The following is a 13,902-nucleotide window of genomic DNA, read 5'->3' on the forward strand; positions in this document are numbered from 1 at the left end:
TAGACATTGGCCTACAGTGAGGTTGTACTCACCCTCACAGGGGTTGACAGGGGTTGTAGTGGTGGGGGGTGCAGTGGAGGTAGACCCAACCTCTGGCCTGTCATCCTCTCTCAGTCTGTTCTCTTCATCCACCGTCTCTGTGAAAACAGGAATAAACTCATCACGGAAAAGACTAATTAAACAGCATAACCAACAAACCGCCAAGTCTTCCAATCTTTGTGGATAAGGAGAAATCTGTGAAATGCCTTCAATTCGTCCACAGATATGAGGCTAGACAGCCACGGAGCACAGATAAAAGTTCCCTCAGCGAGAGAGAGAGAGAGAGTTGGGGTACAATAGGAAAAGGCATGGCCTGCAGACAAACCTGTGTTTTTATTAGTGGGACTCAACCTGCAGACTCACTGTAATTTTCTGTAAAGTAGGTCTCACATCAGATTCCTGTTGAGACAGGCTTGTGCTGGTGAAAGCCCCATTAAAGGTCTAATACACTTACAGTAGGTTGGAAATACCTGGAAATACTTTCTTTACTCATCTAAATGTATGTAGGCTACTGTTGTAATAACTGTGACAAGAGGCTTTATCGAAACAGTATGAGACGTTAATGATATACAGGTACAACATCTATCTATTCCAGTAAAAAAAAGCTTCATCTCCAAGATCAGTCTCTACAATCTAAATGTGTTCAGTTGATGGTGAGCATTAGACTACTAGCCATTAGGTGAGCACCTCTACGAGATCAGGAAGTGATTCTGAATGTTCCTATATCGATAACAATGACCATTCAATCAGACCGTAGACAGGAACTCTGTCCAGGTTGAGCAGGAAAATCATATACGGTCAAAGTGTGGATAAATATAGACAGATAGAGACTAGCAGTTATCTGAAAACACGGAATGCCGTCAATCATACTGTTTGCTTTGGCACAATGTACTACCTGGCACAAAGGTACTACACTCCGGAATCAGTCCTCTTTCAGTAGTTTTATGGACTTACATTTACATAACTGTTCTATACTTTAGGGTTGCCAATCTGTTTCCACTTGATCCAACTTGCCATCCTCTTGCCAATTAAGGCAACTGTGTGCCATTATTCAATGGCGAAACAGCCAGACACCCAGGCTATTTGTGAAGTGATCTTGCACATACAGTATTGTGGAGTACTGCAAGGTGCATGGTCTGACATACTCTAATAACCTACGAGACGTTTTCCTTTACCTGGTACACAGCTGGCCTCGTCCTGCTGCAGCACATAGCCAGGGTAGCAGGCACACCTGAAGGACCCGGAGGTGTTGATACACCTGTGGTGGCACAGTGTGCTCTGGTACACCTGACACTCATCTACATCCTCCATCTCTGGAGGGCCCTCCACCGTGTTCTCCCTCTCTTGCTCCTCCTCTTCCCCGATGGAGAAGGCCTCTTTAGGGAACGGGGAGTCTGACACTACAGGACAAGGAGAGAGGACTGTCACTAATAGCCTTACCTCTGTGTTGTACAGTATAATAGAGTCAAGTAGAGCAGATGAACCAAGGAAGTTGGATACAAGAGGATACAGAACAGGAACTCTATCCCTTATAAAAGAGTGTACAGTATAGTAAAAACCTGCCCTCACTCAGGCAGGGTAGTGTGGTGCACAAAGTGGGGAGAGTTCACTACAAAGCCTCTCTTTAGTAAGGAGAGGTAAAGATTCTCTCGTTTATGCCTTTCTCTGGCAGTACACTGGTGTGCTACACTACCCCTTGACAGTGCAGTGGTGTGTGTGCGTGCGTGCGTGTCTGCACGACTCTACCTCTTTTTGGCACTGCAGTGGGGTCCAGTGCGGGCCTTTCTTTGAGGTTGTCCCAGCCATCTCCCTCTCCTCCCTTTCCCTCTTCCCCTGCCTCCCCCTTCTCTCCCTCACAGCAGGTGAGGAAGACGTGGCTGCAGGGGTAACCCAGGTACTGGTGAGCCTCACAGCGGTAGCTCTCGCTACGGAACCTCAGCCCCAGAGAGCAGCAGCTACAACACTCCTATAGGGTGGACAGATTCAACATCGACCGATTCAACATCTACATGTACCATATCCATTGTGCCTTACTGGAAGAAGGCTGTACGGTCAAACAATATACTGTATGCTATGTTTAAGGGGTTTCATATAAAACGCGGAGCTCAAAGTTCCCCTTTCACATCTATCCCCACCTCTCTCAATTATTTCAACCCTCTATCTTCCGTCTCAGCAGGATATCGTTCAGGCTACAAGGGGGAGAGAGAAACATAAAACTGAAATAGTGACCATTGAGATATAGTGTGGCTGTGCAGAAGTGTTATACGACTTGAGTTATGTAGAGCCCATGGTGGGGTGATGAAAGACAATATTTAACATTACACCAAGGCCTTGAGTATACAGTCGTGGCCAAAAGTTTTGAGAATGACACAAATATAAATTTTCACAAAGTCTGCTGCGTCAGTTTCTTTGATGGCAATTTGTATATCCTCCAGAATGTTATGAAGAGTGATCAGATGAATTGCAAAGTCCTTATTTGCCATGCAAATGAACTGAATCCCCCCCCAAAAAATTCCACTGCATTTCAAAAGAACCAGCTGACATCATGTCAGTGATTCTCTCGATAACACAGGTGTGAATGTTGACAAGGACAAGGCTGGAGATCACTCTGTCATGCTGATTGAGTTCGAATAACAGACCGGAAGCATCAAAAGGAGGGTGGTGCTTGGAATCATTGTTCTTCCTCTGTCAACCATGGTTACCTGCAAGGAAACACGTGCCGTCATCATTGCTTTGCACAAAATAGGGCTTCACAGACATTTACCGGAACCATTTACCGAACCATTTATCGGATCATGAAGAACTTCAAGGAGAGCGGTTCAAATGTTGTGAAGAAGGCTTCAAGACGCCCAAGAATGTCCAGCAAGCACCAGGACCGTCTCCTAAAGTTGATTCGGCACCACCAGTACAGAGCTTGCTCAGGAATGGCAGCAGGTAGGTGTGAGTGCATCTGCATGCACAGTGAGGCAAAGACTTTTGGAGGAAGGCCTGGTGTCAAGAAGGGCAGCAAAGAAGCCACTTCTCTCCAGAAATAACATCAGTGACAGACTCATATTCTGCCAAAGGTCTGGACTGCTGAAGACTGGGGTAAAGTCATTTTCTCTGATTAATCCCCTTTCCGATTGTTTGGGGCATCCGGAAAAAAGCTTTTCCGCAGAAGACAAGGTGAGGCGCTACCATCAGTCCTGTGTCATGCCAACAGTAAAGCATCCTGAGACCATTCATGTGTGGGGTTGCTTCTCAGCCAAGGGAGTGGGCTCACTCACAATTTTACCTAAGAACACAGCCATGAATAAAGAATGGTACCAACACATCCTCTGAGAGCAACTTCTCCCAACCATCCAGTAACAGTTTGGTGACAAATGGGGCTTTCAAACAGCATTATGGAGCACCTTGCCATAAGGCAAAAGTGATAACTAAGTGGCTTGGGGAACAAAACATCGATATTTTGGGTCCATGGCCAAGAAACTCCACAGACCTTAATTCCATTGAGAACTTGTGGTCAATCCTCATGAGGCGGGTGGACAAACAAAAACCCACACATTCTGACAAACTCCAAGCATTGATTATGCAAGAATGGGCTGCCATCAGTCAGGATGTGGCCCAGAAGTTAATTGACAGCATGCCAGGGTGGATTGCAGAGGTCTTGAAAAAGAACGGTCAACACTGCAAATATTGACTCTTTGCATCAACTTCATGTAATTGTCAATAAAAGCCCTTGACACTTATGAAATACTTGTAATTATGCTTCAGTATTCCATAGTAACATCTGACAAAAATATATAAAGACACTGAAGCAGCACACTTTGTGGAAATTCATATTTGTGTCATTCTCAACCTTTGGCCACGACTGTATATATAATGGCCCCCCACTGTTCCGGGCGCTTTGGGTACTTCCTGGAACACAGGTATGATGGCAGATAAATGGTTCTGTAAATATGGGCTAATACACTTCAAGTCCACACTACATAACAATGCCTGGACTCTCACTGATGGCCATAACAGACCTTGAGCTACATAGCAAAATTTTCCCAGAAATATTAAATATATTTCCATGGTTGCTGTTGCTGTTGCTGTTTTCAAAATACCAGCGAGTCCAAGTTATTGATCTAGAGAGGATGCTGAAAACGGCATGAGACATCTCCTGCAGTACTGCAACCGCGTTTCATGACTGTGAACCATAAAGTTGTGGGAACCTTGACCACAAACATGGTCCTCCCTCTGTTATTTGTCTTAATTGAATAAGAGGTCTTTGAATCACAGAGCGATTCCAAACGGTCCTCCTGATTGATGTGGTCTTCAATGGCAATAACTAGGGCCAGTCGAAATCTGCAGGGAGGTTTTCTTTAAACTACTTTAAAAGTTGTCTCTGTACTGTACATTTTAATCGATGAAACTGTGGCTATTAATGTCTTGTAGAGATAGTTGGTTTGATTTAAATTCATTCCGGGTAGGCTATGTTTGACCTTAAATCATTCTGGGGACTGACCCTGCAAATTCAGTCAGCTCTCTTAACAGTTCAGGAAACAGGGTCAGAGAAGAATATATGGACATTTAACAAATTATTTCATCCAAATCCAAGCACATATATTGAGTGTTAAAACAGAAGTAGGAGTTGGTTGTGCCAAGAACAACAGAACTTTACTCACTATATGTAATGTGGCCTATGTGGGAATCAAACCCACAACTCTGGTGTAGCACCAACCAACCAACAGAACCATGGGAAGCAGCTTTACCTTGTAGGAGTCAGCTCCACACTGGTCATTGTTGTCCACCTCACACACAGTTCCTTTCCTGGCTGCATTCATACCAGAGAAACAGTGACTCTCCTTCAGAGAGCCCAGACAGCACTGTCTCTGAGCCGTCCTGGCAGAGAAAGAAAGAAACACAGGAGGGATGTTAGAATGTGAGGCAGTGTTTTGACTGTACCTATGCCTAACTGGTCTTAGACTAGTAGTAGGTTGGCTATCTTTGCCTAGCTCTAGCCAAAACCAGCATCGTCTGGAATTGTTATAGAACCAAATTGGAAGTCTATTAAGGCAAACATTAACAGTATTATGCTGTGCAATATAATATAATTTTCAAAAGATTATGACAGGGCCTGTAAAATGTTTGGTTTTGTTATTGTCACTTGTAATCCAATTGTAGATAGAAAGTCATATCATTCCCTTCATATACAAAACATCAATGACAACTTTCATTAAATCATGCTATACAATAATGACATGGGCCCAGAAAGTCTGAAATAACATACTGTAAGAATACATTTCTAAGATGATCATGTTTTAAGTAGTCTAAAAAAGTACACAAATTAGAATGAACTAAACTAATGCATAGTGGCCTTGCCATCCATGACAAGTTGGCTGAAGCAGAAGCAGACAGGCCATCCCTCATTGGCATGGTGAAAGCAGTAAAGCTGACATTTCTAAGACATTCTGAGCATGACCAGGAAAAACTCCGGTTTTGAGTTGAGGAATTAAGGATTTACTACACAAAAATCGGGCATCCTAGTACTTGTGTCCAGTGTGTCTCCATGGGCTTACCGACAGATGGAGTGTCTGTCCTCTCTGGGGAGCTCCATGTTTCTGCAGTGGCCGTTGGCTGAGGCCCACTTCTCCCCAGTCTCACAACAGATCTCCACCAACTCCTTGGAAGAAACTACAGAAACAGACAGACAGACATGGTTATAGTCAGTGTTTCAGAGGGAACACATGAAACGAAGAAAAAAAAAGTCATAGAAGATAATGAAGAGATCACCATTGGACAGCGCAATCTCAGACTGTATCATTCACGCTATAGATCTCACTCAGTCCTTCATGGAAGGCAGCTTTTAATGTGTACGATTGTAGTCTATGCAATATCAAAATATAATAAATCCTAGCAAGTTTATTGAGAGTGAGTCTGCATCCCAGCTTGACTTTTACTGTTCCACAATGTATTTTAAGAGTTGTTGACCTTGTCTGAATGTGTTTTTGGTGAATAGACTGAATACACATTCAACAGAATGAGGAACAAATTGTTATTCTTTTCCACCTCTGTGTGTTTCCCTGGCAGGGAGCACTGTGAATCCTTAGACTCTATAAAGTACATTTCAGAGGCAATACATCCTACATTTTAGCTTGAAGGCTAATCAGTGCTCAGGCAACATGTTATCACCCCCATACATCACTAGGAACAGACAGAGGAAAAAACATAGCATCTCATTTAGAGTTAAAATATGCTTGGCCTCCTCAGTGGTCATGGCTATGATGACTCCAGATCATCGATTCCAACTTTCATTGGTGCCTCCTGTTCTGTATTGTAGTTCATTTGGACAGACTGAACCTAACCCTCCAGGATAAAGATATGTTTCCGAGTGTAGCCATGCCTGCTGAAAAGGTAGGCCCGTAGCCTACAATACTGTATCTCTCTGGTTGGTATAATTAGGTGAATCTATGTGCCTCTTTCAGGACATTTCTCCCAAACAAACTCATTGTTTGCTACAAATTGTGTTTCTAACCAAGGTGTCCCACTGGGCACACTGTCATTTCAACGTGGGTAATCTTTGGTTGAGACATTGATCAATGCGATTTCAACCTTTATTCACCCACTCAAAAAGACAGCCTGAAGTTTGTTGAATTCCCAATGTGGCATCACTATGCTTTCAATCATCTGAAAGCACAACCAAATTTCAATGGAGTAACAATGTCTGATTGTTGGCTTAGTTGTCATCTAAATGTGTTTTCAGTGCACATTAAACCATTTAAAAGCACAACAAGCTCTTTGGAATGGGAATACAATGTTAGATATTTTGAATTTATATAAGAACTGGTTCTGCCCCTGAACAAAGCAGTTAACCCACTGTTCCTAGGCTGTCATTGTAAATAAGAATTTGTTCTTAACTGACTTGCCTTGTTAAATAAAGGTTCAATAAAAAGACAACAAAAAAACGTCATGTGCTTCATCCAATATCATAACCAAGTGACCTTGATTGCAGTCGAGATTACATTACAAGTACATAGTGCAAGTGATCAATGTTGTTTGAGCTTCTGCGCAGATATTTATATTGTGCAGAACCCAACAGACCGGCGACCTTTGCATGCTATCTTGAACATACACACTTTCCATCATTACATAATACTACTTTTACAGTTACAGTAAGCTCAAAATGTGGCCGTGGATCTGTTACTAATTTTAATGTTGAATAAAAACTGTTACATTAGTTTGTAAGATAGCCTTACCTTTAGGCTATTACCTGTATTACAAAAGTCCTATCGAATTGACAATCCAATGCTTGGATCGTTTCTTCATCCTATTCTTTAGCTTTTGTTTTAGTTGGAGCCGTGAATCCAACATATAATTTGTTAACTTGTCGACGAGTTCATAGGTTATTTTATTTACTGCATTGCAAAAGGGATATTGAATTGTGTTTAGTTGTCAACGCAACCAAATATCAACATTTGAAGGAGATGTATCTTCTGCTTGGATTGTTCCATCAGTGCCACTGATTTATTCTGACTTTAATTCCAGTTTGTCTACAAATGAATAACTGATATGTTCACATCTCCATCTCAACCAAAAATGTAAGTTAAAGAGTAGACCTAAATCAACTCGAACTTTATTTAAAGTTAATTTAATGTTTGATTTATTCCTATTCTTTAACTTGCATTTTTGGTTGAGATAGAGATCTCAATTTTATACTTTGTATTTCTTTACCCTACCACCCCTGTCCCAATTGAAGTAAACTAATGGACAACATCACTTAGGCTTCTACTTCCATCTTATACATACTATATACATTTTATGGACACAGTATATTCTACAATAGTTATCTTTTGTTTGTTTTTAGTCCCATCCTGCATCTATCCTCATCTATTCTATTTGCCATATATTTTTTAACTGTGCTGTGAAATATCACAGCACAGTTAAAAAATTCTGATCCTTTCTATTCTCATAGTTTCTACATATTGTATATTACAGATACACATTTTTGCTAAGAGTATTATTGATCGATTGACTATGACTTTTTAAAATCACCCAGCAGTGCTATTTGCAGAGTTAGCTCCAGGTAAATGTTGCAATTCTTCAGACATTCCTGAACCTAATGGACAGTACCAAAACAAATTATCTAATGATTCTGTCTTTTCGCAGCAAAATCTTCAGAGCTGGGATACTCCACATATATTTAACGTTATTTTAGTTGAAAGAATTTTGCATCGTATTTTAATGAAAAGTTTATAAACCATGTGCCATGGAATCGGTACATCGAAAAAATATCTTCCTAAATATTTTGCAATACTTTTTTATTTATCACAATTTTCTTTAACCAATTTTGGTCTTTAATGCAGGGCCAACAGACAAGTTCCTTACTTTCACTTTTGAGTAGAGCAGACATTTCCATATATTTTTGTTAGTTGCATGTGTGACAACTCCATCAGTCCTATGTATGACATAATTCACAAATATTAAACAATTGCTTTTTATTAAAAATATATCGTTTTTTATCCATTAGTATATTCAAGTTTAACCATAATATTTGTTATGTCTTTTCTGCGGATTAAACTGAAATTGCAACCAACTTTCTATGACTTGTTTTAAAAATAGCAATATTTTGGAGATCATTTCATTTTCTGAGCCACACAAATTACGTTGAAACAACGTTCATACAACCAGTTTGTGCCCAGTGGGCTGTGCCTTCAGGCCCCATATTGCTATAACATATCATATGCTTAGCTGATATGTAAAATACCTATCCAGATCTGGCTTGCGTCAACAATATAGTCAGGCAGGAACACGCTCATTAGGGAGTATACGTTATTTATAATAAGGGTTACACGAAGAAAATCGACCTCTCTGAAATGAAAAGGGATGGCCCTCCTTTCAGCTAAATATATATTTACCTAAACCCTCCCCGAAAGCTTGAAAAACAAAACAAAAGTGACCCTCCCCTATACCCCAAATAATAATTAAAACAAAGTGGATATCAGAGTTTTAAAAACTGTTATTCATCCTGTAAGCATTAAATGGCAACACGGGAACTTTGAATGTGCACAGGGCTGCGAGCCAGAAGGTTGTCGGTTCGCAGACCACCGTTGACAAGAGTAGGGATGGAAAGATCTCCTTTAAAGTAAAATCATTGCATGAATCTCACATCGTATTTGCATGTCTGAGAAATATTAGCAGAATATTTTTTAATACCACACAAATGACCGACATTACAGGCCAAATCAGTGTCTTGTTTGCAACGAAAATGTCCCTGTTTGCAAATAATTACATCTTGATGCCATTAGACATCTGAGCATTGTACTTTCAAAAGTTAGGCCCACCTTTCCACCCCAGACAGAGTAGGCCTACCGGCGCAGAAAGATTTAAGCTTTAACTACTTGCTACTCTTCTTCTGTGGTTTAACCTAAAGCGAGAAAGTCACAAGTGCTTCCCTAAAATCTGTCTGGGTTTAAACATCTTCTATTGTACAGAAAGGTAACAGCTTAATAAGTTGATAGTGACAGAATCAGATTACTTCCCAAGAAAAGACTATGTTTTGTCTCCCAGGCTATAGAAGGTTGTATAGCTCAGCCTCTGAATGTCAAATAAACTAAACAATGATATTCCAATATACATCGGAGTCACGTCTTTCCCGTGGACCAGATCACTTTATATAATCAGATCCGTTTTATTTTCTTCTAAATCATTATTTTAAGAAGACGATGTACAGTGGGGCAAAAAAGTATTTTGTCAGCCACCAAGTTCTCCCACTTAAAAATATGAGAGAGGCCTGTAATTTTCATCATAGGTACACTTCAACTATGACAGACAAAATGAGAGAAAAAATCCAGAAAATCACTTTGTAGGATTTTTAATGAATTCATTTGCAAATTATGGTGGAAAATATGTATTGCTCCCATACTGACTCGGGAGAGGCGAAGGTCGAGAACCATGCGTCCCCCGAAACACGACCCCGCCAAGCCGCACTGCTTCGTGTCACACTGCTTGCTTAACCTGGAAGCCAGTCACACCAATGTGTCGGAGGAAACACCATACAGCTGGCGACCGAAGTCAGCGTGCATGCGCCCGGCCATCACAAGGAGTCACTAGAGCTCGATGGGGCAAGGACAAGGACACCCCAACCGGCCAAACCCAACCCCATGTACTTCGCCTCATGGGTTTCCCGGTTGCGGCCGGCTGAAACACAGTCTTGGATAGAATCCGGATCTGTATTGTAACGGTCGTCGCAATCAAAACGGAAAACTAAACAAAATAACAACGAGGAATAACGAGAACAAAACAGTTCTGTCTGGTACAGATACGAAACAGAAAACAACTACCCACAAATCGTAGCGGGAACACAGCATGGTTCTCAATCACAGACAACGATTGACCTCTGATTGGGAACCATACCAGGCCAAAAGCAGAAATACCAAACAGAGAACAAAATCATAGAATGCCCACCCCAACTCACGCCCTGACCAAACTAAAATAGAGACATAAAAAAGGAACTAAGGTCAGGATGTGACAGTACCACTCGGGAGGAAACAGATTGTTTGTAATCAAATAAACTATAGTAGTAGTAAGCTATCAAAGTTAACCGCCGGTCATCCTTCTTGTGCTCTCCTTGTCAAACTGAACAGAACATAGGCTAGTCGGCGCGCAATCTTTTTTTTGACTACGCCTAATCCCCCCCCAAAAAATCTTGACTAGGCCTAATAAAAATAAAACTAATCTGAAGAAGCCTTTGACTCTCCCGAACTGCCACCGCAGGTCTACACAGCACAGCCATTGGTTAGGCAACACACAAAACGTTTTTGATCAGCAAGAGAAGAGCAGGCTGGAATGAGGGTTGGGATATCCATTGCAGTGTGTAATGCAGCCCAGTTATATTTACACCATCCCAGCAGCTGTGTGCTTCTCTGAGCATGTCATAGTCTATAGCCTATAGCCTATGGATAATTTGATTGAGACCACACTAAATAGCCTATAGACACACTAGATATTGTGCGCCTAGTGATGAATCACAGGTGAGGGGCAGCATCTGGCACACATGGATATATAGCCTAATAAGCAACTCATTCTGAAACACTTGAGAAATATTGAAATGTAATCAATTACAAATTGCATTACCCCCCTGGACTAGATTAAAACACAGAAATAAAAAATATGATATGCTCCCATTCACTGAAATTGAAAAAGCATGGCCCTCCCCCATTTTCCTCCAGGTAACCATTCTGTCAATTTCTATCCATCCCTGAGCTTTATTATTTATTTTGTTCCACTGCCAACCTTTTCTAATCTACTCACCTCCTCTGTGAATTGTCTTTGTGAGGTGCATGCACTGGTCAAATTCACCTTCTAGCCACAGGTTGCACCTCTCCTTCTTTGGTTTATCCTGTTTCATGTATGTTTTTTAATGTTTCTCATAAACTTTCATATTTATGTTTTTATTGTTTCAGCATTAAGTATTGTCCTTCAGTATGTGTAGTGTGCAATATTATTGCCTGTGTATGTATTATGACTGCTGCCTATTGGTATTATACAGTTGAAGTCGGAAGTTTACATACACCTTGGCCAAATACATTTAAACTCAGTTTTTCACAATTCTTGACATTTAATCCTAGTAAAAATTCCCTGTCTTAGGTCAGTTAGGATCATTACTTTTATTTTAAGAATGTGAAATGTCAGAATAATAGTAGAGCGAATGATTTATTTCAGCTTTTATTTCTTTCATCACATTCCCAGTGGGTCAGAAGTTTACAGACACTCAATTAGTATTTGGTAGCATTGCCTTTAAATTGTTTAATTTGGGTCAAAAGTTTGGGTAGCCTTCCACAAGCTTACCACAATAAGTTTGGTGAATTGTGGCCCATTCCTCCTGACAGAGCTGGTGTAACTGAGTAGTGGTTTGTAGGCCTCCTTGCTCGCACACGCTTTTTCAGTTCTGCCCACAAATTTTCTATGGGATTGAGGTCAGGGCTTTGTGATGGCCACTCCAATACCTTGACTTTGTTGTCCTGAAGCTATTTTGCCACAACTTTGGAAGTATGCTTGGGGTCACTGTCCATTTGGAAGACACATTTGCGACCAAGCTTTAACTTCCTGACTGATATCTTGAGATGTTGCATCAATATATCCACATAATTTTCCTGCCTTATGATGCAATCTATTTTGTGAAGTGCACCAGTCTACAAAAAGTACAATATTTGTCCCCATGTACAGTTGCAAACCGTAGTCTGGCTAATTTTATGGCGGTTTTGGAGCTGTGGCTTCTTGCTTGCTGAGCGGGCTTTCAGGTTATTTCGATATAGGACGTGTTTTACTGTGGATATAGATACTTTTGTACCTGTTTCCTCCAGCATCTTCACAAGGTCCTTTGCTGTTGATCTGGGATGGATTTGCACTTTTCACACCAAAATACGTTAATCTCTAGGAGACAGAATGCGTCTCCTTCCTGAGTGGTATGATGGCTGCGTGGTCCCATGGTGTTTAAACTTGCGTACTATTGTGTGTACAGATGTACAGTGGTACCTTTAGGCATTTGGAAATTGCTCCCAAGGATGAACTGAGTATGAAGGTAGGCCTTGAAATACATCCACAGGTACACCTCCAATTGACTCAAATGATGTCAATTAGCCTATCAGAAGCTTCTAAAGCCATGACATCATTTTCTGGAATTTTCCAAGCTGTTTAAAGGCACAGTCAATTTAGTGTATGTAAACTTCTGACCCACTGGAATTGTGATACAGTGAATTATAAGTGAAATAATCTGTCTGTAAACAATTGTTGGAAAGATTACTTGTGTCATGCACAAAGAGCCTGTCCCACCGACTTGCCAAAACTATAGTTTGTTAACAAGAAATTCGTGGAGTGGTTGAAAAATGAGTTTTAATGACTAACCTAAGTGTATGTAAACTTCAACTGCACCTGTTCTAGGTGTTATTTTATAACAGATTAGGGCAGCTGCGTGTTCTGTTACTCCTCCAGACCAACTAGGCTCCTCTGCTGCCAACTGCAGCCATCTTGGACCATGTCTTTCTGTTGAAATATTTTATATTATTATGGGACCAGGGTTGGATATTAATGGATTACATTTAACTGGGATTACGTAATCAGGTTACAGAAATGAAGTAACTGTAATCTGACTGGATTACTTTTACATTCTTAAAAACAACGGATTATATTTTGGATTAGGCCTACTTCCTCTAACATCAAAATGTGGGCTGCAAAGTGTTTGCCTTAAACGCACAAATATTTACTATTTTTGAACATCTTTGAAAGCTTTGCTGAGCCACACAGCTTGGAAGTCACCTTTCAGTGGGAATGAAAGTTTCCCCTGCTGTTGCAATCTGTTTGAAATCTCCAAAAAGGTCAAATTTGTTGTCTCGTTGATTTCCACAAAAAAACGTGTTTTTAACCAAAAACGTCAGACCCCCACTTACTGAGAACTGAATCATACCACATTTCATCAGGATCGTTGTGTCAAAATAACATTTTCCATTAGTCAACACAGCTCCACCCTGTTCACTTCCTAAGAAGTAAGGGTAAGACACTCAAATCACCATTTCCTCTTTTACTGGCCACAATCCTGTTGGTGGCTGAGTGTAATAGGCCCATATTTTCATAATCAAAAAGGACTGTTGGGGAACGCTTTCTTTGGAACTTGACAGTGAAGCTGACCTTTTAGCAGTGTTGCCATTTCATCAAGAAGATGCAGCAGGAATGAGACAGTACTTGCCCAAGGATGCTGGGTGGGCAGAATTAGAGAGCAAGAGGAGGAAGAGGATGAGGAAGGACAGTTGTCTCAGATGAGATCAGGGCCACATTGGTTGACCATGTGCTCAACCATGGTTTGGCATTGTGATGGAGGATGCCTTGCTGGTTAACGGCTGCTCA

General features: G+C 40.9%; 1 protein-coding gene across 2 annotated transcripts in view; it reads right to left on the reverse strand.

The window, feature by feature from the left end:
• LOC109907759 (fibulin-2) overlaps window positions 1-13,902 on the reverse strand; it is a 46,505-nt gene that overhangs the window by 11,089 nt on the left and 21,514 nt on the right. For both annotated transcript variants that reach the window (XM_020505941.2, XM_020505942.2), the window contains exons 3-7: window positions 5,583-5,697; window positions 4,776-4,905; window positions 1,786-2,005; window positions 1,215-1,439; window positions 33-137 (exon numbers count right to left, since the gene is read on the reverse strand). In XM_020505941.2, coding sequence (XP_020361530.1) covers window positions 33-137; window positions 1,215-1,439; window positions 1,786-2,005; window positions 4,776-4,905; window positions 5,583-5,697 — 795 coding nt within the window. The remainder of the gene's footprint in view (window positions 1-32; window positions 138-1,214; window positions 1,440-1,785; window positions 2,006-4,775; window positions 4,906-5,582; window positions 5,698-13,902) is intronic.

Source organism: Oncorhynchus kisutch, linkage group LG17 (assembly GCF_002021735.2).
Source record: "Oncorhynchus kisutch isolate 150728-3 linkage group LG17, Okis_V2, whole genome shotgun sequence".
NCBI classification, from domain to species: Eukaryota; Metazoa; Chordata; class Actinopteri; order Salmoniformes; family Salmonidae; genus Oncorhynchus; species Oncorhynchus kisutch.